Genomic DNA, 26,833 nt, shown 5'->3' with positions numbered 1-26,833 from the left:
TGCTAAAGAATCATCTGCTGGAAATGTGAATGAACAATTAATGAACAATTTCCATAAGTGCTGAGACAACAAGGATCTGCTCGAAAATATTCTAAATGTCAGCTAAGATTGATTTGAATTATTGATTACAGTTTTTTGAAATTATAGGTTACCTGATATTATATGAGCTGTTCGAGTAGAGGAGCTGCCAGTTCAGTGGACCATGAGCACTGCTTTTCCTGGGAAGAGTGGCTAGTATTTTAAATCTGTCTGGCTGCTCTTCATTTTGTATGTAACATCCTAAGCTTCTGTAACGGGAAACTTTTTAAAAGGTAATTGACACAGAAAGATTAGTATAAGATATGTAGTGTTTGCATGACTTAAGTTGATCAGATAAAAAAAAAAACCAACGTAATAATTGGTACCTTATGAAGATTAAGAATGATCATTAATGCAGGTAATAGAGTGACTTCCTGTCGGTCAAAAATAGTTCTAATATAGTGAAATGTTCAAATGCTTCTAGAAAGTACAGTTACAATAAATCCCTAAATATCTAAATGGCCCCCTCCCTCTGAATCAAATACAGTTGAGACTTCATGAGCACAACTCGGCTTTTAATGATGTTAGGTCAGTAAAGAATTTTTAAAAAATGAGGAATTATACTTTCTGAATATAAAAGTTTTAGCCTGACTACTTTGATAAAGATTCATGACGCCTAGCCCTTTAAATATTGAACTTAGACTGTAAAAATATCACTTCTTATTGATCACATGGTTATTAAAGTCAATCAAATACTCAATTCATATGTCAAACACTTGTAATATTTCCTGTAAATATTAGAACAAAAGAGGAAGGTGATAATATCGTTGTGTTCCATTGCCTCAGATTTATTCAGCTTTTCATCACCGAGAAATAATAAAACTGTCATCAGGAAATGCATTAAATATGCCAAGCATTTATCAAGACTAAATTCATTTACAGCTGCATCATGTATATGGTGCATGTGCACATTAGTTCGTGTGTATGAAGGCAAGAACATATACATCTGTACAACTAAGAAGTGTGTGATATGCCATGTGTTCTTGTCTCCTTTCAGTACATCTTCCTTCTTCCTGCCACATACGTGGTACCCTGAAAAGGTATCATATGGTTGTCAGATCTCAAAGAGAATGAGGAAACTTAGTAATTCAACAGACATTAATTAAGTGTTAAAGGCTGTATTTAAGGTATCTTCAATTTATGAAGCTCCTAATGACTTTCAAGTGTGCTTATAAGGGAGGCCAGGGGGTAAATCTTGAGATCTCCCAGGCTCCCCCAAGATTCCTTTCCATAACCAAATGCTTTCATATGAGTAATCGAAATAAACCTTTAGTCAACCACTGGGGAGTCTTTACAGCCTGGCTTCGATTGGAGTCTGAGTGCAGGCCTGAGAGCAGGAGGTGTTTGTAAGCATTTCTAATGGCATTTTGATGTACATGTACAAAATTGATGTCGGAAGGATCATTGTAAAGTCCCGAACAGTGGAATATTGAGGACATTTTCAGGTGGCAGTCAGATTCTGGCTGGGTGAGCCCAGTATATTTTCTCATGTCACAGTTGATTAGGTTCACAGGGAAGTGGAAAGAGTAAAAAATTCTCTTATTACTGCAGCAATGCCATATCAGCCTCTTTTCCCTTTGAATGCAACATTAGTTTTTGTCCAGAACTCTAACTGCTTTCTACAGTTTGGGGAATTGTAAAGCAGAAACAATTTTCCCAGCTAGGCTGACCTTCACAGTAATGAGAAATGACTGGAATTTCTCTCTATTTCGCTAACGTTTGGGGAGGGAGGTAAGAGGAATATGTTTGTTTTACCTGATATTATGTTGTGGGTGTCTATTTGGCACTTTGAGCCTAATTTTTTTCCATTCAAGAGATTACATGGATTGCTGAACCATCTGACCAAGTAGCCAGCCCTCAAGTGTACAGAGAAACAACAGTAATGCACTTTAAACCTTTTCTTATCACAGCACCGATGGCCTTTGGTTTCATCCATTAAATGATTATTCCTTTTCATGGGAATGGCTATTTTCATTTACTCTTCAGTGTTTGCTTAGGTAATGAGCAATGATCTTGAGAAAGTTTAAGATTCATTATAAGGGGCTCCATATAAGATGAGGGGGGCCTCAAGGTGGACACACATCTGCAGGGTGTTCCTTCTGAAGGTGGCGTGATGTGCTACTGCAAAGCTTACCTTCTCTTGGGGATAAGAAAATTCTGCATTTATATGCAGAACAAACACAAGTTATGACCAAAGAATCTTTGAGAGCAGCACACATTTCTAGAAATTTGAATTGCAGATACTTGAGTAATCCTCTTTCCCTGTGAAATCTGAGGTCTCTAACATTGTTATGTCTGTCCTGCAAATGCCAAAGCAGCACTGCAGCACTGATGTATCTTAGGTAGGTTTCATGAAGCAAGATTCACTGCAAAGTACAGCAAAGGCACTTCAACTATTCATTAAAAGGAAGAAGCTGCCCAAGGAAATATGCAGGATCCCAGGCATATTTATACAGCGCTGAATCCTGTTTTGGCACATCTTCATTGTGGCAATGACATGAAGTAGATGGGCTCAGGTAGGACTTCACATGCTCCTGATTACAGTGTAGATTTACTTGCCATTTAGCATCTGAGATAGTAAAATACTGAGAAGTTCCTGGAAATGGGCACAAGTAAGAATATTTCAAATCAAAGATGAATAGGATCAGATCTGTGACTGCAAATTGCTCAAATATGAAAGCTGAGTGGTAGTTTCAAGGAATTCTCAAGTATCAAGTGTTTTCCTTTAATTTTTGCTTTATTGTGGCTAGAACAAGCTATTGAAAATGTCAGAATATGGAGGAGGCTAGTTTATTTGCTGTCTTTACTGTGAAAAAATAAAAGGTCTCACAATATTTTTAGAAGAATTTTGTCTAATACTTTGTAAACATTCAACAGTTTGACTGCATGCCCCTTTTTCTACACCATCTGAAAAGCCTGAAGATGTGAGCTAAAGTTATACTGCATGTGGTTGCATTTTCCTAGTTAGTACTTCCATACCATTGCCATGATGTTAGAACATTGCATTCTGTTTTAATAGCCCACAACATGGGTAGGAGGGTTGAGGGATATTAAATTCCATGGTGATACTATAACACACAGAGTACAATCCCTCATTCGCTGTAATTAATGTGTCCACAGGAGCCCCCACTTGAGGTTTTTTTTTAAGTCTGTAACATCAGTGGCATGCTGTAATATTGACAGGTGACTTTCTTCTCATCTGCTTCCTCACTCAGAAATATCTGTATGTCTGCAGCTCATTGATTGTGAACAAGGACAATAAGGGGAAAAATGCTTGAAATTGTAAAGAACTTTTCCTTTGTATTGTAATAGGCATTATGGGACGGTTAATTTGTATGTTATGTTTCTAACTCTATGCTAGACTCTGATTCTCACCTTTGTCTTCTGCTCTTTTAAGTCAGATGTTCCTTGAAGCCCTCAGCAGCCTACTTTGTGCTCTTTCTGCTTGTGTTCCCTTTACTGCATATATGATTACCATGAGTGAAAAAGATTTGGATTCATGTGGCCTCCAAAATGATCAGAAATCAATTAAAGTGAAAACTATGTGGATCAGGATAGATATGTTGGCTCTTCCCCCTAGAAAAGAATAAACAGAAAGGGAGCTGCGAGAAAGGGTGAAGACTGCCCTCGCACTTGAATCTTTTTCAAGAAACCCTTATTCTCAGTCTTCATATAGTGCTGGCCAAATGTCAGATCACAGGAAAGTTATAATTTGGCAGAATGAGTGGGTTAGACAGTGTTGTGATAGAGAAAAGCAGCAAAACATTGCTTGATAAAACAGAGAAATGCCTTTGCTTAAAATGTTTGCAGAAATAGATTGATAATCTGAAACACTACTCTTATTTTTAGTATAGTTAGCAATGACCTTCTTTGTTCACTGTTTGGCGGTGTCCTCATCTTTGACTCATACTTCAATCTATAGCTAACTTGTATGGAGACTTCATGAAAAGACATGTTAATTCAAAGATGTTCGAGGCTGATCAATATTCACTTCAAAGCAATTGCTAACACGTGGTCTTTTGATTTCTGTTGAGAGCATTAGTCAGTTTTTTGTCTAGGCTTCAGTCAAACCATAATACTGATTTCATGTCAGTGTAAATCAAGACCAACCATACAGAAGCTCAGGTGCAATATATCCGTATGGAAGCACTGTAAGCAAAACTGATCAGATTGACTGTGAATATGGGCAAAACTAAAACTTTGACTATGACGTGTCCACTCCCTGGGCTTCTCTTGAAAGTCCTGAGAATAGCTGGAGCTGTCAGGGCAGCACTTGTTCTAAGCTCTACCTGCCTAGATATATGAAAAAGTCTCTCATGTAACAGGCAGGATCTGATCTTAGAGACATGACAGCATTACCTTGATTGCAGGACTGGTAAATCAGCATCTGGTATCGGCAGTCCTTAGTGAGCGAGACACTCCTTAAAGCATCTCTTATTTGACTAGAGTGGAAAAGTGTACGCTGTACTAAATTTGGCATGCAAGACAAGATATACTCCAGCTTTAAAAATAACAGCAGTGTCTACCCGTCACATGCTTTGGGACTTGGATGATATATTTGGCCATTTTAGATTTGTTTTTTCTCTCCTAGGTAGCAGTGACAAATCAGTGGCTTAAGAACACATCCAAATAAGAATAAAACATTTCTGTTTTCTCTCACCACTGTGCTTCATATTACCAAAGAACATTGTTACTACTGTGTACAACAGGATAGATATGTGAAAACCACCCAGTCAGTCTCAAAGCAGAGAACTAAGATTTAATTATGATGACAGGGAAAGAAACAGAACTGTCTAAAATGTCTGAGAAGTTGCATAAAGCTGCTAGGCAAGTTTCAATGACATCATCAGCTTTGGGTGATCTTCAAACTGTGGAAGCTTATGGGTAAGCTGCTGCAATGGGAAAGAAAGTGTGATGTGTGGATGTAGGGTCCCAGATTCACAAATGGAATGCAGGAGCTGTGGATGTTCTGTCCGCTGCTGGCAAGTAGAAGAAGTTGAGTCTCACCCTGCCAAAAATGGGATGAAGGATATTCTGTCCCACAGCCCCACGTTGAGTGAAAGACCTCATGCTCTGCGTAATTGTTAGGAACTCATTCAAATTCCTGACATTCTCAAAAGCTGCAGAAACAGCTAAGGAAAATAAAAGCAGTATAATAAGTATAGTATTCTTCTTGGCCACCTGGGCACACTGCTGGTTCACGTTCAGCCCAGGACACTACTCTCTGCACTACATCTCTACAGGGAACCTTAGCTTAACCTTTATTGTGTGATATCCTAAATGCAAATGATGTTCATAGCAATTCTTTTAAAGTTTTTCTCTCCCTCCTACTTCCATCCAGAAATAATGGCGCAGCTGTAGAACAAGCACACACTGCATAGTGGCATCCAGGAATCGGTGCCTTAAATGTACAGTGTGAGCACGCACCTCACTCTGCTGCAACCTCTCAATTACTCTCAATTGCAGCACGTCCCTGTGGAACTGAACCCTACTCTTCTACCTTTTATTAAGAGGGTCCCCCTTTCAGCCTATTTCCTCCACACCAAGAGGTGAAGTAAAGACCCATACTGGGCCTCATACTGGGTCTTGCTGCCATACCGGGAGTTCTGCTTGATGTTTCTTTGGGGAGTGTGCAGCCACTAAGTCTGGGCAGCAGCAGGATAGTCCTTTTGGAAAACAGCAGGCTACTGGCCAGCTAAAATGGAGGATTATAAGATTTGTAGGTTGGGAGGAAAAAGAGTAATGTGGAAAGCATATGGCAGCATTATCTGTCTCCGTTCATCAGCAGTCAGGCTGCTCTCAACCCATGGTTCTTTTTTGCAGTGTTCTGAGATTTCTGAAGCTCTAATGGTGCTCTTAGCACTTGCACCACTTCTACCTGGCTGGGAGATACTATTTGCTGAATTTTCTATTCAGTCACTAAAATAACATTTTTAATGAACTAGTCATTCCTTTCCACCAATACAGAGAACGCTGAAAGCAAAAATACATTAAATAGATCTGTTTAACGTGAATTATTGTCACAGTTTACTTACATGAGTATGCCTAATGAATAGCTGTGAAAAACACCAAGGAAAACACAGTTTTAAAAACTAGACTTTCAAATAAATGTTTCCTTACCCAGGCTGGACTTAGCCTCAGTCATTCAGCATGTTAGCTCAATAATTTTGGCCACCTTCCATCACATCATGCATTAATGGAGCATGAGAACCAAATCACAGTGCTCAGTGGTCATACTGGCTGCTCGCTGTGGCCATCTTAGAGCAGTTCACATCTCCAGCTGCTCCTGCAAAACAAAAATGGCATGGCCATTTTTGAAGAGAAGATACGGAGTAGGAATGTCTATTAGGAAATGATCTAGAAACACGAAGATCACAGGCCACTGTCCTGAAAAAAGTATTAGCATACAGTCTGTACAATTTCCATTCCCAAACACATTGTGGTCTTAGCAGACTAGAGACAAAGGAATTATGATTATCTCCACTTTACAGACGGAGGAATGAGTTAGTAAGAGATTAACAAGCTTGTCCAAGGTCACTCAGGGAGTCTGACAGGCACGAGTCTAGGACCTACATTTTCTGAGTTCCTAAAGAAGGATCAATCTCTAAGAAATAGTCTCCTAAGCTATGTTTCTTAATAAAAGAATTTTCTATTAAAACGTTACAGAAGTAAAAATGCAATTCCTTTACCTTTCAGTTTGATTAATGGATTCTTCACAACATAACAATAAAGCACGTTCCTTTTATAATATAGAGTATTTGTATCATTTCCTTCAGAAAGTAATGATGGAAAAAAATCCACTTTGATTAATTACAGGTAGATTTTGGTTTGGTTTTGCTTGGTCTGTGTTTTCTGTTTTTTGGGTTTTGTTTTTTTTAATTTTTATTTTTATTTTTATTTTTATTTTTATTTATTTATTTTTTTAACCAATAACTTGTAGATACCAAATAGAGATTTTTTAAAGTGCTGGTATTTGGCACAATATAGCAAGGAAACTAGCAAGGGAACACCTTTCACAGATAATATAATAGTAGAACAAATTGAGTTTCCAGACTTTAATCCTCAAAGAAAAGCCGAATAGAGAGAGGAAAACTTCCACACTGTTACTCAGTTGGTTCACCCTATTTGATTACTGGTCAGCACGTGAACCCTATTTTAGAAGTGAGGTGATTTCTATCTAAAATAAGTTGTTTACAATGTTCTGTGGGCTATTACTATTTGAATGCTGGTTTCTAAAGTTCTTGAAACAAGTCTACATTAAAGCAACGTTCAGAAGATTGTAGGATTGTTTTGTATTCTCTCTGAAATAGAATGTGATTTCATCTGCATCAGGCTGATTTACACAGTTGTTTTGTTGTTTTGCTTCTGAGTGTTTATGAGCTCCCAGAGATACTATTGACCCCTGCTTAAAAAGTTTGCCATGAGAAGATACACCAGTAATAGTCCTGTTGTTAGTAATGACCACAATGGGTATAAATTCAGCCGTTCTTTTTAGGAGATGAAATATTTTCTTTACTTTTTTATAGGCATAAATAGTGCTTAAAAACAAAGGTGTGGGTGGCCAGGATTTTCTGAGTTCTATTCCAGTGCAATATGGCAGTGTGCAGCAGCTACCGAAAGATTTGCAGCCAGTCAGGGACGCTAAGAGAAGAGCAACCCCTGCGGAATAACGTAAAGATTAATTTTTGATTATTGTGTCTGAGTTTTATTTACTCATTTGTTAGAAACAAAAGCCAACTTGTAACACTTCCCTGCTAAAGCTTGAGTGAACTGGGCTTGTTCAGCTTGGAGAAGAGAAGGCTGCGGGGAGACCTCATTGTGGCCTTCCAGTGCTTGGAGGGAGCGAATAAAAAGGAGGGGGAACGGCTGTTTGTGAGGGTGGGTGGTGACAGGACAAGGGGAATGGTTTTAAAGTGAGACAGGGGAGGTTCAGGTTGGATATTAGGGGAAGTTTTTCACCCAGAGGCTGGTGAAGGCACTGGAACAGGTTGCCCAAGGAGGCTGTGGATGCCCCATCTCTGGAGGCATTCAAGGCCAGGCTGGATGTGGCTCTGGGCAGCCTGGGCTGCTGGTTGGCAACCCTGCACACAGCAGGGGGTTGGAACTGGGTGAGCATTGTGGTCCTTTGCAACCCAGGCCATTCTATGATTCTATGATTCTGTGATAAAATTGACTGCATTTGGGACTGAACTTTTATTGTCCATGGGAAATTAGCACATGGTTAGAGTGAAATGTAATGCAGGAATTGTGCATATGTCATAGACTGGTCACCCGTTCCTGACAAGAAGAGCTGCAAGGCCCTGACTCCTGCTTTAAATACAGACATGTTCACACTGACATTTAACTTAATGGTCATTTAACTTAAACAAGTAATGTAGGGGCTAGGATTGCTGTACGTCAAGGCTGAGAGGTACATCAAGGCTCAGAGATACACCCTTTTTATCTGCTTGAATCTAAATGCATCCATGGCCAGGTAGTAAGACTCAGTGTTCACTGTAGCCAAAAATGGGGGGAACTGCAAAATTCCCTTTGTGATTGATCCTGATGCAAGGTATACACCTCCTGTGCGTGCCATCCAAGTGAGGCATTTAAACGTGTGCCCAGTTCCTCCCATGGCCAATGGAAAAAAAGAGTTGTATCAAGAAGACTGCCCAGGAAAGGATATTTCTTTGTGAGCTCTGAATTACACCCCAGAATATCTGTTTCTCTTCCCAGCCATAGAGATAATGAAGGGCAACCAGCTTTGTAACAGTGTCCTAAAGTAGGTATTGAGGGCACTACCAAAACGGATGGAAGGAAGGCAAAGTGTGACTGCAGTGCAGGCTCGCCATATTCCCACACAGGCCATTTTATAGTTGTGTGACAGAACGTGGACTTTAGAGGATCCTTACTGCAAGTTACTTTCTCCTGTAAAGTGTATCAGAATAGCTGTGACACTATTTTGTAAAACTAAAAAGAACACTAGTCAAAAAGACTGCATGTTTCTAAGATCATCGCATGTAGATGAAAGACTCATCTCTTACATGTTGACTTATGTATGCCTATCATCTTTTCTCCAAGATCTTGTACACAGCAGGGTTGGCATATAGGCTTCACGAAAAGCAGAAAGATAACAGAAATACATAAGTGTTTTGATTTACCTACTCTTTCTATTCCTTATCTAGAATTTTATGATGTATGTTGTGTCTGATTTCAAATAATTATTTTGATAGTCTTTCTTGTGATTGCACTTCTTTTGTTTTAGCTCTCTTGTGCTGGTATGTTAGAATTAGTTATTTCTTTTATTAGCTGAGTAGTGTTTTGCTTCTTTAAATACAATTTAAAGACCTATAATTTTCTTTTTCTTGGTGACATTAATCTCTGTGTACATTTCTTTTAAAAAACTTGTGTTCTGCTTGGGAAATGGGAACATTCTAAGATGTGTATATGATGTATTTCATTTTTTTCCTTTAATATAGCCTATGACCTATATTAGATGATAAACTGTATTAGGCTGTTATTTGATAGTTAAAATTTATAGAACAATCCTTCATCTGTTTTCTACTGCACATGCAGAGTCATGGACTTCTAGATCTGAGTCCTAAAGGCAACCAATTCAACTGTGATTGCTTTTTTTGTTTCTTACTTACATCATTTTTTCTCAGTTTTCCTTTTATGCCTGCTGTCTTTTGTAATTTGGCTTCAGGGATATTCTTGATACAAGTTTGGCAAATATGTTCCATGTACAACAGAATCGTGGAGCTACTTTCCTCTTATTGCTGCTTGATTGTTCTACAATACTGTATTTTAATTATTTTTCCATTTTTACTTTTAAGTTTCTGGATTTATAGTGTTAGGACTTGACCCTTGCCTTGCTGATATAGGTGTAAGCAATGAGTAGGCACCCAAATGCTCTAGCTTTTTTCAACATATACCCCCTTTTGCAAAAGGTCCAGGTATAATTAGATTGCAAACCCAGTGCCTTTATTACTACATATCCAATCCTAAACACTTGCAAAGAGCCAGACATAAATCTCAGATGCATATGGGGGAATCTTAATTTGAGATTCCCAACCAACATCATCTATTAAGTTCCCCTTAGTAGAACACTGCCTCTAATTTGTGTTCTGACTACTTGACTTTGAACATTCAAAGGCACCCAGTATTCAAACTGTTCCATGGGATAGCATGCAGTATACAACTCAAACGTCTTTCCCCAAGCAAAGAGAAGGCAGTGGCAAGGAATGTTGAAGTAAGAAAGTCCTGAAAGGAAGTAGGATTGGTGATGCTTGAAAAAATATCTACCCAGGAATTACAAATATGCACAAAACACAAATTAGGCCAATTACAGCAGTCTTTCAAGGACTGCTGGTGACACGGAGAGCTGGCTGTCAACCTGGGCACAGGTGGCAGTGACAGGTGAGAAGGAAGGACAGGAGGTCCTGGAGCTGCTCAACTTGCCAGCAGCCTTTTCCACAACAGCCACTTGTGTGGATGAGTGGTTGAGATCCTGCATCCATGACAATTCAGCTATGTCTCCCAGCTAGTGCCAATCATAAATAAGGGGCCCATAAGTCTCTGAAGTAGCTCTTCAAGACAAGCTCTTGTGGCTTGACATACAATTTTTACCCCAATTTTATTACCCTTAACAACTATATGATGAGGATCATTTATATAAGTGAGTCATCTTTTCTGCATAATAAGATGAAGTGAAGGTCTAGAGCTCAAATAAGCATTATATGAGTTACTGTAGCTCATTTTAAAATAGGACTCGATAAAGTCCACATGTGACATTTACTATACGAGTGTGAATAAACAAAAAGACAGAAGGAATGGAAAAAAGTGCATCAGGGATTTCCCTAGCAGTGAAATAGCAAGTTGAGTAGCTGATCTATCCTATGAAAAGTGTCCAGAGCATTATGGTAGAATTAATGTTCTTTAAATAAAATATATCTTGTCAGATAGCAACTTCAAAGACAAGACAAGGTTTTCATTTATGCAGGGTGTTCTGATAATGTAAACAGGAGAAGTTAAAGCAGTTAATCTGTAAATCAGAAATATGTAGATCTAAAAGTAATGCCTCCTGTTTATTTCCAAGGAAATTACGATACAAAGAGCACAATAATACTATTTGATAGAGTGAATTCTCAGCTACAAAACACTACTTTTCAACATTGTCACCACCAGTAGTTATGCATTTTATCCAACAATAAACAAGAACCTTCATTCTGTGCTTGTAAACATCTACACCAGCAGAGGTGACCCACGGCCACTATTGCCACTGTTGAAATTCACCATCTGCTGCCTCACTGTGCTCACATCCACTGTTTAGTCTCCATAAACATTTTGCAAGTATCAGAGAATGTCAATGGGGTGATTTTTTTCCACCTGGAGGAATTCAGTGACCCTTAATTCTTTCCATATCAGACGCCATTTGGTCAGGCTGCCCCTCTGCTGCCATCTATCACATAGCAACAAAATGTTACAGTATGTTGGTAGGAATGTTCAGCCCCTCCTGTCATACCACCACCACCACCTCCATCTGATGTCAGAAGCCAATATGATAAAATAATGATAAAAATAGGAGGCATTACTTTTGGAGCCTCCCTCGTCTGTTTACCTGGATCTACCCTTCACTAATTAAGGAAAATCAGTTTTAACTTTAAAATAACCCCTTGTTCTAGTAATTTTTACTATTTCAGTTTTTCTTAGTCAAAGACCTGTATCTTACAAATAGCTTTCATAATCATTCTTTCTAGTTGTGTTTATTAACACAGCTTTTTTTTTTTTTTTGGCCACCATTAATATTTCCTGTATGTATATTATGGCAGTATCTGAAGTGCCCAATGTACATAAATATCTATATTGCTGTGCAAGTACTGTGCAGCAAAGAGGAAGAAATACTCTGCTTGCAGTTTGATCCTGAAATAAGGAAATTTGTTTTAATTTGCTTGTTGCCTTACTTCAGTACACATGCATATATAATCCAGTCCTAATGGACTTCCACGTGTGTTATCTAAAAAGAAAACAAATAAACAGGATGAAAAAAAAATAGGCAGTTTTTTTATTATTATTATTATTCTCATTTTTCAGACAGGAAATTAAAGAAAAGAAAATATATGGAAGAATTGGACCCCTAGTGAGATTTCCAGGCCTCTGCTCAGAGACCCTAATCACAAGATTTCCTTTCTGCTCCAATATAATTATTACTATTTCCATCACATTCATTTTGGGAAGTTTTTCATGTTTCCACATGAAATACTAATTTTCTAACCCTGAACTTTCCTTTTAAGCAAAATCAATGAAAAGCCATTGTTGCTTTTACAAATGCCAGAGAGAATTATTACCATCAGAGGCAAAAATAAAAAAAGATATTTTCACCCTCAGTAGATTGAATTACTGAGAAATAACCTTATAATTACTGTATAAAACACCCTGTTTTAACACCATTTTTAATATCCTTAAAGCTTCAGATTTATTTTTCATGAGCCTGTATCAGTGAACTAAATTCTGCCATGCTATAAATCGGTGCAATTATGCTGACCTCCGTGGGACTCAACCTGTTACATTGATGACTCTCAAGAGGCACACTATTTTGGGATGAATATTAGTGAGGTACATGGAGACAGAGGTCTGATTTCTCTGACACTTGTTTAAATAACCAGAGTAATTTTCTTGACATCAAAGGAAGTATTTTGGACTTCTAACAGTGTACCAGGTAAATCTGCTTTAAATTAGGTATTTGTCAGACCTCCAGGGAGAAGACTTTTGATCTTTCCTGGTGTGGAATTCAGTAGTGGAAACGCAAGGGAACCCTTGAGTGCTATCGAGCTTGCCAAACATACCCTCATCTGCTCCCTGCAGATCTCAGATCAGGTGCCCTAACAACCTGCAATTCTCAACTCTCTCATGATCTTCAGCAGTGAGAAAGAAAATTCCTTCTCAGCACTCCCATGTGATTCCTTTATCTGCAACCAAAATAACTAGCCTGGAATCACACGAAAGCAATGATTTCTGGTTTGGTTTAGACAGTTTAACTTGTTTGCCTTTTCCAGCTGATGGATGTTCTGCAAGTCAGAGTCCTTGTCTATCTTCGAGCTGAAGCTAATAGGATTGTGGCCTGCCTTCTGATTGCCATTGCTGAAAGAGGGAACAATTCAATGCAGAATGACTGCACCCTCTTTTTGTAATATTTCCTTAAAACTGATCCATCCCTTTTCTATTCGTTCTCTCCCGTTGTGTTAAGAAACTAGATGAGTGCCCTGCAGCTTGTGATTTTTTTACACTACCTATTAATAATCATTCATGTTGCACATACAACTAATATGAACATTAGGTGAGTCCCACCTTAATTGCAGTCAGTCTGGGTTCACCACAGGTTCTGCCCTCTTTGAGATATGATAGAAGAATCACAGAATTGTAGAATCATACAATCACCAGGTTGGAAAGGACCTACAAGATCATCTAGTCCAACCATCCTCCTATCACCATTACTACCACTAAGCTACAAAACCATAAGAACTGCATTTTCTGACTGGATTGCTCACAAAATCATTTTTTATCCTTGCTTTACCTCTTCTAATGACAGGATTACCAGTGGCACCTGCAGCTGCAAAAAGATCCACAGACTGTTCTCTTTCCAAATAAATATTCTGACAAATAGTTAAGATGCTTACGTGTTCCTACCATGCCAGAAAGGGAGGAGATTAGGAAAAAGGCACATAAGAATTTTTTCTTTGAAGTGAAGAATTTCCACTTGATCATAAAACATCCATTTGTGAGGGTGTCTTAAATTTCCTTTCAAGAAATCATCTTGGTCTGAACTAAATGTTTCGAGTGACCTACAGTGTATTTCTTTCTTTTTCTATTTTTGAGGTTTTTTTTTGTTTGTTTGTTTTTGTTTTTGTTTTTTTTTTTTTTTTTTTGTTTTGTTTTAATTCCACATCCACCTGAGCTGAGTTTTGTTATTGTTTTGGGGCATATTTTTTGAGGTGGCCAGTGGGGTGCTGGGAGGAAATCTCTGAGTCTGCAAATAGAAAACCTATTTCTTCCACATCTGTATGTGTATACATGTTATGACTTCCTACTTCAGTGAGTGACTTGTGTAGTTTACAATGGCCTAAATGGCAAAATTAAAAGGAATAAATAAATGGATAAATAAAAGAATCAGATCACTGGTGCAAAGATTTTATTTAAATAAAATATCAGTGTAATTAACTAACACCAGAATTTAATATTCAAATGTGGGTTTTTTTTTTTTTCAAATTTCGTTCCCCTGTATCAGCAGATTTGTAGCTCATAAGAATTAGAATTAAAGGGGATGATTCTGACAGTAGTTATCTCTGTTTTACCCAACTGCAACTCTACTGACCTCATTAAATTTACACCAGCTTTATATAAATACAGAGAGAAATTGGAATCAGACCAAGAACATAGAACTTGCATTATTTTTAGCACAAAAAAAACCAACAACACTCTTGTTTTGTAAAGCACAAGAAATGCTACAGGGCCCATAAATATTTTGTGAATCTAGTCTACAGGTAAAAGTAGGAAATACTTAGAACATGAAGAAAATCATCTGTCTGTCTATCGACAGTGCCTTATGGAAGAACAAGATTCTAGGTACAATAAGGCAATAATGAATTTAATGAAAAAGCTACAGACATTCTGATTGTAAGCTGAGCTGCTGCTGAAAAAGATGCTACATATTTTTGCCCATATAGCAGAATTCGTTGTCTACGAGTAGATTTCCATTGATAATAAATATGGAGGAAATTATTTATTGTAAATGATAATTAGACTTTCCCCAGGCTATGCATTCAGCCAGCAGCAGATACTGAATAATAACACAGGCATTTTTTCTGACATTCATCCTCCATACAAGGAAGGATGATAGGAGCTAAATCTTGCCATGACTTTTGTATAATATGCAGCACTATCAGCGTAGGAGAAAATTAACGTGTGCATGTGACTTTGTGTAATCACGTGTATAACAGAGTGTGTCACATCCCCTCTTTGTCTGTGAAGCAGGCAGATCACAGTGACAAGCATGTACTAACACACACTCTTGGGTTTACTCCGGATTGTATTAGGACTTGCATACAGTCTAACTTCAAGCGGTCATTGCAGGATCTCAGGCTTAGATTTTAACCAGTTTGGAATTGATCCTTGCAGCAAAAAAAAAAAATAAAAAAATCCTCCATTTGTACTTGCAGTCATCACTCACATTCAGCTACTAGCAGTTCTGCTGTTACCTCAAGCAATATGGAGCTATGCTTTTGTTATAAGAGGATCTCAGTTTCATATACCCTCTTGCCATCAATTTATAGTGCCTAGCACCATGGCAATTACAAAGACCTCAGAAACAATACATTGCTAGCCTATATGTTTTTAATTATATTTCCAAGTTTCATTTGCTGTTGGCAACTTGACGTTATTTTGATTTTCCTGAGATGAAATATATGAGTTTCAAATGCAGCTTTGAAATTGATTAGGAATTAATATGGCAGCATTACAAATGCAGTAGATTTAGTGCTGCTTTTGCAGCTCTGCCTGAACTCCCACATGGAAGAACTATTGCGACCAGGTCAAGAGTGACTTGAGCAGAGTGGCTGAGGCTGGAGATTAGAGGTTAGAGAAAAGCAATGAAATAAGTAAAAAGAGAGAGAAAACTGCACTCTGTAAAAGGACTCCACCCATTCCCCCCAAAAAAAATTGAAAAGAAAAAAAAATTGAAAAGCAAAAAAAGCAACCAAGCAACAAAAAAATACTGGAGTTCTAGAAAGGTGAGACATAACTGGGAAAAAAAAAAAAAAAGCTTTCAGGGCAACGAGTGATTTTAAAATAACTGGTAAATGCGTTCTCTGCACCTCTCAGAAGAACATTCCCCAAATTAAATTGGAAGCACCCAATTGCCATCAGTCCAGCTCAGCCTCTTGTTGTTCCTAAGGCAGGACCTGCAGCTCATGTGGGGAGCAGGATTCTCTCTGCTACCAAATCAGATGGAAGTACCAGGGAGGGAAGGTAGAAATGTTTCAAATATGACTGCATTACACTATTAACACTTCTGCCTTTTTTATTCTGTGGGAGAATTTTTGTCATGTCAAATATGCAGGGTATATGTAGCTTTATGTACAGAGCAGGATGACTTGTGAAAAAGAGAATAATGTGTGTATGTAATGTATGTAATGTGTGTAATGTATGTAATGTATGTAATATATGTAATGTATGTAGAAGAGAAATTTTTTAGTTCTATGTTCTGTCCTCAGGGAGCTGGTGGCTTCTTATGGTTACAGTCAAATTAAGCCTTCCAGAGATGAATGCAACTGTAGGTTGCTGCCAGCTGAGATGCAGTGTGCCACATAGTGGCAGCACAAGGAGATCATAGAATCATAGAATCATAGAATCATAGAACCATAGAATCATAGAATCATAGAATGTCCAGTGTTTCTTTCTCTGTCTTATGGGAAGGAGCAGCAGAGATAACCCCCCACTGACACAGAGGCAGCAGATTTGAAGAAAGTCCCATTCCTCACCCATCACTGGACACTCAAAACTGTAATAAAGTACTAAAATTAGGCAGAAAGAAAAATATTAACAGTGGCCAACTTAGGGAACCCCCAGCATTCATTTCTGCATACTCACACCGCTCACATACACTTTCAATCATGTTGCTTGTTTTTCACTGTTATCACTCACTCCTTACATTAACTTTATTAGAACTGTGATTTTCTCTTCAGGGTTTTCAAATGAAGCACTTGTTTCAAAGTACACAAAATCTCATTTTGTATACTGAGATTTCTGCAAAACTCAAGCAACTAAAAATCCATTTCTCAACTGACTTGGTAGCTCATGCATTCTCCATGCAAGCACTGAAAATAGAGGGATGACTTCTCAAACACGTGGCACCAATTATGGCATTTAAGTCATTTTTATTTATAATAGGTGAATTGAAGATACTGCAGAGCATTGAATTTTTCCCACTTTGTAGATACCTGAATTCAGAATCAGATCTGGATTTTGAACTGACCCCGATCTTTGCCATTAATCTTTTCACTGCACTCAGAAGTCATCTACACCATTTTGAATAAAATTGATGTGTCTCTGAAGGCCAAGCTGGAAGCTGAAAGCAGCAAGAAGAAAAATATGTTCACATAGTTCCACTTGGAGATCTGATCGTGCCCATATTCAAGTCAATGAGACTTCAGTGTAAGCACTTGGCTTACATGGTAGCAGGCCTTTTCAGGGATGCTACTGCATAGTACGTAAATGAAAAAATCCAGGTTTCCAGCTTCAAAAATGAGCAGATCAGCTGGCGTATAATTTTTAAAGAATCTGTTGGATGTGCTCAGTCAGAAATGTGTTCCTAAGTAACTTACTCTTTAAAGGGCAGAAGAGGATGTCTTTACCTAATAGTGTGGGTTTTAGAATGAATATTCAAATAAAGCATTCAGGGCATATATAGTAAGATTACATATTATACTGTAATGCAAGACTTTCAGAAAGATTTTCTCAAATACCCCACATGAATTCTCATATTTTCATGGTGTGACCTCACACGACATTTTTAACATTTGTAGGTTCATTATCCTTTATATATGCAAATGGTCACATTTACATGTACTTGTGCCATTTACACATTCAAATTAAAGGCAAACAAATAAATGTTTAAGATTAAAGAGATTAATTTGTGGCATCTCAAAATTGACACACTTTCTTTCTACAGTAGCTAGATTATGGAGACTTGAGTTCTGGGCTCTTATCTAAGAAGACAGATGGCAATTTCCTTTTGATAAGGGTTCATTTTTTAGCAGTAAGGGAGCCCTGAAGTAACCATTTTTCTTGTGGGGAAAGCATCTTTCCGAAGCCAGATAAATCATTCTAAAATAGACAAACACAGGAACAGAGGAACTAATCAACATGAAATGAGCTGACTGGCAGCCCCTTTCAGAAAGTTCAGGAGATGCTCTTTCCTTTCATGCTTTTCACATACAGGAACTTCTTGGAAAACTAAAGAACTCAGATTTTTTTTTCAATTCTCTTCTGTCTCACTGACGCAGTTTATGATTAGTACAGATGCAAAATTTCATAAAGTCAGATGATGTAAATTCCTTTTATCTACTGCATGTTTACATGATCATAAAATATACAATTGCAGATGTTTCAAAAAGCTCTCAAACATAAAGGCAGCCAGCCAAACTCAATGAAGGAGATTGCTTAATTCAAACCTGGAACTGTGTGCATCAGCTGATGCAGATCAGGAGATTCTGTAAGTGAAAGTAATACATGTGATGTCTTAGGAACCCACAAAACTAGTTGTGGGTAGTCTGCAAGTACTGACCAACAGCTAAAGGAGTCAATCTGCTCTTTGTAGTTATGTCTTCACAATATTTCTAATAGATTCTTTTCCTGTCTGTGTACACATGCTCATTTTTTTTCCTTTTCTTTTTGTTAAATATAGGTGACACAAGAACAGACATGCTAGCACCTTCCATGTGCCTTATCTCATATAGTTAGACCCAGATAGGATCCCTTTCTTCTCATCTCCTTTACTCTCTTTTCTATCCATCACCAATGGAGCAGAAATAAAAATGGCTATGGTGGTTTCCACTCACGCCTTGCCTCTGTCCTAATATCTTCTTCATTATTCACATTGCCAGCAGTTTGGTCCCTGAAACTCTGCTCTTAATTTGCTTTGCCATGGCTCTATTCTGATTTGGCTAGCAGAACCTTGTTTACAAGATACTGTGAGAAATTTTGTGTGTTGTCCTCTCTCCATGTCATATCAGTGTGTACATGAGTGCTGCGTGGTTCCCATCACCTCAGGTCGTGTCACTTTGCATTGAATCAAGTCATGTCGCATCAGTGATGCCACTATCAGTACTTATTCCTGATAGAAAATTCAGCATAGATTTAGACAGCAAGTAGCTCATCCACAATAAATGTATATAATGAGCACATTAAGCGTCTGTGAGAACCAGATATTTTAAGTGTCCCTGACAGTCAGTGCTTTCAGATATTCCAGTATCCTTGTCTCTACACTGTGTTCTGTACATAAATATCTGATATATGTGCATACACTAAAATGTCTGTCTAAGCAACCTATTTAGAACTCTATCTGCAAGCATTTGCAAATATAGACCTGTGCATTATTGGATGGGTCTGGTTATTGTAAGTACATTGCATAGTATATAGGCTGTTCGTATCCTAGCTGTGTAGAAATAACAATTGTTGACAGATACCATTTTTTCATAATTTGAAATTTGCTTCAAACATTTGCCTGCTGGGGCATATTTTCAATGAGTTATGCATGATTAGGTTTTATGACAGCCATTTTATTGGACGTTTTACCCTGTTGTTCATTTATAAAACTTAAATGTTGTAATTATCCTATTACATAAACTAAACAGAACGCTGGGAGGTGGGGCAGCCCCAAAATTAGAAAAAAAAAAAGTCTCTGTAATCTGAAACATATAGGGCTCCCAAAGTGTTGGACCATAGTATGCTTGTATAAAATAACTTCTTGTTTTATTCTATGTTACTTACTGATCTTTGCTTGCATTTCTTGGGATCTGCCTGCTCATAATTTTCTTGAAAATTTGACTTATTTTTGCATAAAACTCTAACGATAAACTGACAGAGTGCAAGCACCCACAGTTGAAGATTTATCTGCAATCTCTATATAATAAATGTGGCATTCTTATTGATGATTATCATAAATATTTATTTGCTACTCATCCCTGTAACGTCTCAGTGCTTTCCCAGGATTAAGTTGAAGCAGCCTTCCCTGTGTCTTTTTTAAGAATTCCTTCAGGAATTTAATTCTTTCCGGTCCAAAGAGCTATTAATTGTTGGAAGGTATACACACATATTTAAAACAATTAGGAATACAACCATCAATACTATGCAGTGAATTTACCAGAAAAGCCACTAGGAACATCCAGGGAAACTGTGCTTTTTCATTAACTCATTTATGTTTAGAAACTGAGTATATGGGCATCTTGGTTGGAATGCTCTGCTTCTATGCCTGCAAGGTGTTGAAGATATTTTCGTGCTGCTGTTATTAGATACAGTCTGCAGTTACTGGCAGGGATGCCATGCTGGGTTAGCTTCTGCTAACAGCCAGTCACCCACCCAACTGCTCATCCATCTTCTCAGTGGGATGTGGGGAAAAATAAGATGAGAAAGCCCATGGGTCAGGATAGAGACTGGGAGACTGCTCACCAATTACTCTAATGGACAAAGCAGACTCAACTTAGAATGACAGAATGGTTGGGGTGGAAGGGACCCCTTCCATCCATCTAGTTCCAACCCCCTGCTATAGGCATGGATATCTCCCACTAGATCAGGTTACTCACAGCCCCATCCAGCCTGGCCTTGAATGTCTCCAGGGTAGAGGCATACAAAACCTCACTGGGCAACCTGTCTCACTACTCTCACAGCAAAGAATATCTTCCTAATATCTAGTCTAAATCTACCCTCTTCCAGTTTGAATCCATTTACCCTCATCCTGTTGCTGCATGCTCTTATTTAATGTCCCTCCTCAGCTTTCCTTTAGGTCCCCTTCAGGTATTGGAAGGCTGCTATAAGGTCTCCTTGGAGTCTTCTCTTTTCTAGGCTGAAGAGGTCTTCAGCCTGTCCTCTTAGGGGAAGTGCTCCGGCCCTCTGATCGTCAACTTGTGGAAAATTTATTACCAGTGAAAGTGTACCTGGATTGTGAGAAACAAAACGGCAAACTCTAAAGCAGCATCTTTCTTCCCCACCACACCAGGCTCATCTCTGCTCCTGCATTCCTGCCTCCACCAGCCAATGCTGCAAGGGTCAAGGGGCTACAGTCAGCCTGTAACAGCTCCTTCCTCTGCACACATTTCCCTGCTCTGGCATGGGCTGTCTACAGGCTGCAACTGTGGAGAATCATGAAATACCCATATGTTCCATTCTGGGATCCTCCAAGTATTACAGGGTAGACAACTGCTCTATTGTGTAGTTCTTCTCATATTCTAAACATGAAATTCACATAAGTTGTTAGTTAAGGGTTCCTATGAAAGGAAATGCAATGCTAATAAAGATTTCATTTCTATGTTCATTTTTCACACAGTCTGGATATAAAAGCACTTTAAAGAGAAATGTAAAATTACTGCCTAGGCTATCAAATCCAATTGTTGTTGTATTCAACACTACATGAACAGTTTTTCAGTTTCTCACAGCAAATTCACCAAGATATGTATTTGGTTGGCTTTGGAAAAAAAAAAAAAAAAAAAAAAAGAAGAAGAAGGAAAAGACATTATTCCAGAAGAAAAAAGTAATTATTGCTCTCAATAAGCCGCTTTCTGCCATGACTCTACCCCACTTCTCTTGAAATTGTGCCTTAAGAAGACTATAAAGAAATCTTACATCACGTGTCAGGTTTTGGATCTTTAAAGTAGTGCCCCTCTCATTTCCCCATGGTTTTATAGGGTAGTTTTATTTGTGTGCATTCCGTTTACTGGAGCAGACTGTCTCCTACTCTACACTGTGCTAGAGCAAAACAATTTTCCTTTACAAGTTCTACTTTGTGAAGTCAGAAAAATGTACTGAAGCTACTCGGTTATTATAAGATCCTTCCTTATAAAGTTTACTTCTCCAAGTGATCATGTAATTAACAGAGGCATCCTTGAGAAAACTGGTGTATACCTCTCAGATCTCTGTTATGGTTGGTGTTTTGAGTGGGAGCAGAAGCCTTGGCACTGGAACTGATGGCTCCAAAGATCACAGCCTTCCAAATGAAATCATTATTCAAAAACAGAAACTAAATAAGAAGATCCTCTTGTGGAATCTTTCATCTTTATATTTCTAGTAATTGTTCTCAGGGATCCAACCTGTGTTGAGAAACGGAATAAATGAAGTCAGAGATTTTATATTTAAACTAAGAGCAAGATAAAATATGTTAGAAGTTGCCTTGAGGTCCGGATGTAATGAAATTAGATTGATTTCTCTGTGCCCAATTAGCACTTGATATAGAAGGGGTCAATTTAGTGGAGTGTAACTTGCAGTCAACGGCTTTCAAAACACTCAAAGAAAAATGTGTCTTCTCTTTTTAATCAGGCTTTTGAATAGATAGGGATGTTTTTATATGCATTTGGAAGACTCTTATCCTGTGAGCTGGCCCATTCACTGTGATTTTTCCTGGAACATAGTACTACCCAGGGAACCTATGCATATCATAGCTTCTGCCATCATTTTTAATAAGTAGCTTATCTCTATGATGCAACTAAAAGCAATCCTGAATGTCTCCAGGGTTTGCTGTAATTAAATTTTATTGTTGTATTTGAAAATGTACAGTTTTTGAAAACTGGAGGGAAAAAAAATGAAAAGGAGATTCTGGGAGATAATGGTCTGATTTTTAAAAGGTTTTAACCCTTTATAGTTTCCAGATTCACAAGTTTACTTATGCTCCCCAAAGAATTTCCTATATGCAACTGAAGAGGCAAACTATAGCAGCTGATATACCTTATTAGCTGATATCACATAAACATGCAAAGATGATTTATACTTACAGTCAGATGCTGTACTATCATAGAAGCAGAAATTTGTGGGTGTCAACTGAGACAGTGGAAGGCCTTTTCTGAAAGTCTGGCTGCTGCCTCTTTCTTCTCCAAATATTTACAGCTGGAAGGTAGTTACTCCAAGTCCCACTGCTGGCCACAAAGTGGTGTAGAGCAAGACAGAATTTACCAGTTTCTAATTTGGGAATTAAATACATGCCTCTGTTTTGAACAAGAAATAGACAGATTTACCAATTCTTCCATCTTTATCTTCTGTGCTCACCTCCATCTGGCCTCACATCTTTTACAGGCAATGGAATTGTCTGCACTCTATACTCAGAGACTGAACTTTGCTTCGGTGGTTGTGCTCATCTTTGCTTTTTTTCTGCAGCTTCTCAAGACTCCTCATCAAGTAGTTTTTGCAGTTTCCCCCTTTGTACTTTATCCCTGCTTGATTTTCTTGCCATGGGGTACAGCGGACTGGTTTTGGAGATACATATAACAATTCTTTCCAAATCAAAACACTTCCACCAACAGTGTCATCTTTTCTGTCTAGCACTGCTGTTAATCTTTATTTAGTTATTTACTTTACAATTTCTAGAGGGATTGGATGTGCCCAAGGCACCCCTTTAGGCAACACTTTATATCAAGGTTCCATTTATAAATACTTCATGAAGGGCTAATGAATGATTAATAGATGTTTTAATGTATGACCAATCAATTGTTGTAGATTTCATAACGTTCAACAGACAAGTACGTTTCTTATAAGCATAGATTATAACCATATCTGACATCTTCTACTGATGAGCTTCTAAACATCAATAACATGCACACTACTCATATCTGTAACATGCTTAAAACATCTTCTAATCACTGGTTAATTTTTTATAATCTATTTTGAAGCAGAGCCTGTCTGTGGAGCACATCCCTAACTGAGTCCGTGACTTTGCACTTCTATAGGATTGTAAATTTTCTTTTCGTATAAAGACTTGGAACCCCTTTTAATTTGATCTCAAATGTCAAGGTTTTCTCAGCTTCTGCATTTTCACATCAGCCTAAGGAAATGTTCCCGGCATTTTTTTGAAAATTCGTTCATTATCAGCAGGGGATGAGAAAATATAAAATATAAAATGATCCAGTGAGCAAGGCATCTCTCAAAGGACATTTCATTCTGACAGGGGAACACACCTTTGACGTGTTTGCTAAACTTAAGTGGTGATGGAAATGTTCCTCTGTGGGATTCCCATTATCTCCAAAGAGTAAAGCCATGAGTGTGCTCTCTGCTTTATATGGGCAAACCAGGTAAACCAGACTGAATTGGGCGTTACAACTCATTTGCTGAAAATTTATGTCAGTCTTAATCGTTTGCAGTCAACAAACAGCAAGTTGGTTAGCATCTTTTCAACAGATTTTGCAATCCACAATAGACATTTCTGAATATGTAGTTGATTTCTACTGAACTTAATCACAGAGTTGAGACTCATGCTAAGATTTACCTAGATGTTGAGACCAGATCATTAATCATATAAATTTAAAGCAGCTTCAGGTTTTCTTCAGTTTGGGGACCTTAGTTAGTCGCTCTTCTGAATATACCCAAGCAAATACCCCACTCCCATTCAAATAAAATGCTGATTTTTCGCTAATTGATGTTAACTGAAGTGTTAAACTGCTACATCTGTGACATTAAAATGTAGAACCTAAAGAAATACAACAGGCAGAACTCAAGAAAAAAGAAAAAAATGTTTTTTTTTTTTTTTTTTTAAAGAGGGAGATTTATCCTTCAGTTTTAACTTCCTCTGGGTCGTTTTGAAACCATTCATTCTCAATGAGACAAGAACCAGAAAAATAAGAACCCCTCAAAACTACCCAAGCTCTTAGAGCAGACAGATTATTTTTCCCCATGTGAGCACAATCGCCTTTATTTTCTTCAGTTAGCACTCTGTGTTTCTGTGTTTGTCAAGGGTTTCTCCACGATCTTTTCTTTCTTCTTTTCAGCTGGTTAACAATCCACTAGCAAGTCAAGCAGCAGCGGCTGCAGCAGCAGCAGCCATGGGCTCAATAGCAAGCTCCCAGGCCTTTGGCAATGCCCTCTCCAGTCTTCAGGGGGTCACAGGTCAACTCGTCACTAATGCACAAGGACAGGTGAGTAGAAGATGGAGAAAGCAGTGAATTCTGATGGCAGACCGATCTTGGGACCAAAATGAGTTCCGTTTGTATGACAGCGATTTAAAAGTGCACATATTGAAGGTAAATAAATATTGATTTGCCAGACAGGGGAAGAAATGGGAAGTCTGAGAAGTGGAAATAAGTTAGGCGCTGATGGAAGCCCTTTTAGAGCTAGAAAAGGATTAGAGATTGTTTTGTTTTGTTTTCAAATCCAACCTTTTGAAAACATCACAGTATTGCAATAATACAGTATTTGAAAGTCCTGTAACCCTGTGAATCTCAGTAAATGAACCAGATGTCTTCTTCCACTTGTGTAGGTATAGTAACAGACAACTATATTAATATGCTACTGTGCTATTAAGACAAGACTTGCTGTAAACTGTAGCATTTTGGTATTACTTCACTGTGAAGCGTTTCTATAAAGATATTAAACACTTTCTGTAAAGGAACACAAATGAAATTTTAATGAGATATCCGTGATGGATTTAACTGGGTGGCTTTCTTATTTGCTGATTAACTAAATTAAGCAGTTTGCAATGAATCTACCAGTCTGTGATGGAAGAAACTTCTGTTGTAAAATTCTCTGAACAAAAATTTGAGCAAAGTTTATTTAGTGTCTAAAATATAAATTGTGTATTGCTTGAGATATTTTTATTTGTCATGAAGTATTTCAGTTTTGGTCTCAGTATGATGCAGAAATATATGCATCTGAGTTCATATATGTAAATAATTCTATTAATGCAACATGCTTAAGTAGTTTTCGTATTGTAGCCACTGTCTTTCTTTGTTTCATTTACTAGAAATGAAATTAACACAACTACATTTTGCATTAAATCTCTGTAGCAAATCTGCCATTGTAACTCAAGACTGGAGCAGATCACTGAGTAATTTGTATGTCATTATTCTAAGCCTAGTGAATTAGGTGTCCAGGTGTCCAGGAGTACTTATGTGGTTGTTAGGCCCTGGTAAACGTTTATTGCAGGGATGCAACTTGTGTGATATGTGCAAGTTTAGTTTCTATTCTCTGTTTACTATAGGGAAAGAGAAAAAAAAAAAAACAAAACCCACAAAAAGTATGTTTTTTTTCCTGATAATTTTATATTGTCATGTTATTTAATTGGAAAAGAGGGTGTATTTTCAAATTTTGCCTGTTAAAATTCAAAGACAGCATTTTATAGAATGTGCCACGTTTTTTTAGCATAACACACAAACAAAGATGCATCCTGAGCTTCACTATCCCCATCCAAGTCCCAGGGAAAAAAAAAAATGCTGACCTTGTTATATTTACTGGGTGGGTGCAGAATTGTTCCATCACTACCCCGAGGGTTGAACGATGGAGCTTGTCAAAGTGAGGCCTTATCTAATGAATCATCTTATCGCAGGTGCACACCACACATATTAAAGGAGGATTGTATGAACAATGTGCCCTCTACAATAACCTTTCAATGTCTACTTTAACCCTTGTTTCAATCCCTTTTCATCAAAGGATCATTTTATGCAGCCAGCTTTAAATGGAGGCTCTCAAAAGCCTATTAAGATTTCTGGAGGGATGGGGTATTGGTTTGGAAGAGAAGTTGGTTATAATACCTATAACTCATACTCAGATCAGCTCCAACCTACAAACCTGCTTGTTTCTATCCGTGCTCCAGAAATGGTTCACAGTCACCACTCACATGAGACACTTGGCACCAAAACTGATCACTGTAAGAGCTGAAGATGAAAACCCAGACTAGTTATTCAGTGGCTTTTCCTTTATATGTTCTCCCTGGAAAACATAAATAAAGGGTAGACATTCATTGCATGTTTAAAAAAAAAGTTCCTACTGTCACTGTATCACCAAATGAAACTACAGATTCCATCAGACTGAGTCTAGTTTATTCCACATATAATGTGAAGTCCAATAATTCTACAAGTTGCAGAGAAAGGAAGAATCTTCCACTATTTTTGGGTGAAACTACAGAATCTGACTGACTAGCTCCTTTAAATAAGAGTTGTCTTTTTATTACTTATTTTTACAGATGTTTCTTGATTTATAATCAGTACTGCAGACCTCACTGCAGTATAAATAAATATTAAGTAGGTAAAGT

At 37.9% G+C, this 26,833-nt stretch overlaps 1 protein-coding gene across 1 annotated transcript in view; it reads left to right on the top strand.

Annotated features, from left to right (window-relative positions):
* Window positions 1-26,833, top strand: part of POU6F2 (POU class 6 homeobox 2) — a gene marked incomplete at both ends in the record, with an annotated part of 303,527 nt that overhangs the window by 227,205 nt on the left and 49,489 nt on the right. Inside the window, one exon of the mRNA XM_079538058.1 lies at window positions 24,576-24,722. Within this exon, the coding sequence (XP_079394184.1) occupies window positions 24,576-24,722 (147 nt within the window). The remainder of the gene's footprint in view (window positions 1-24,575; window positions 24,723-26,833) is intronic.

This window comes from Tetrao urogallus (assembly GCF_951394365.1).
Source record: "Tetrao urogallus genome assembly, chromosome: 7".
Taxonomy (NCBI): Eukaryota; Metazoa; Chordata; class Aves; order Galliformes; family Phasianidae; genus Tetrao; species Tetrao urogallus.
This window is presented reverse-complemented; position numbering and strand designations above follow the sequence as displayed.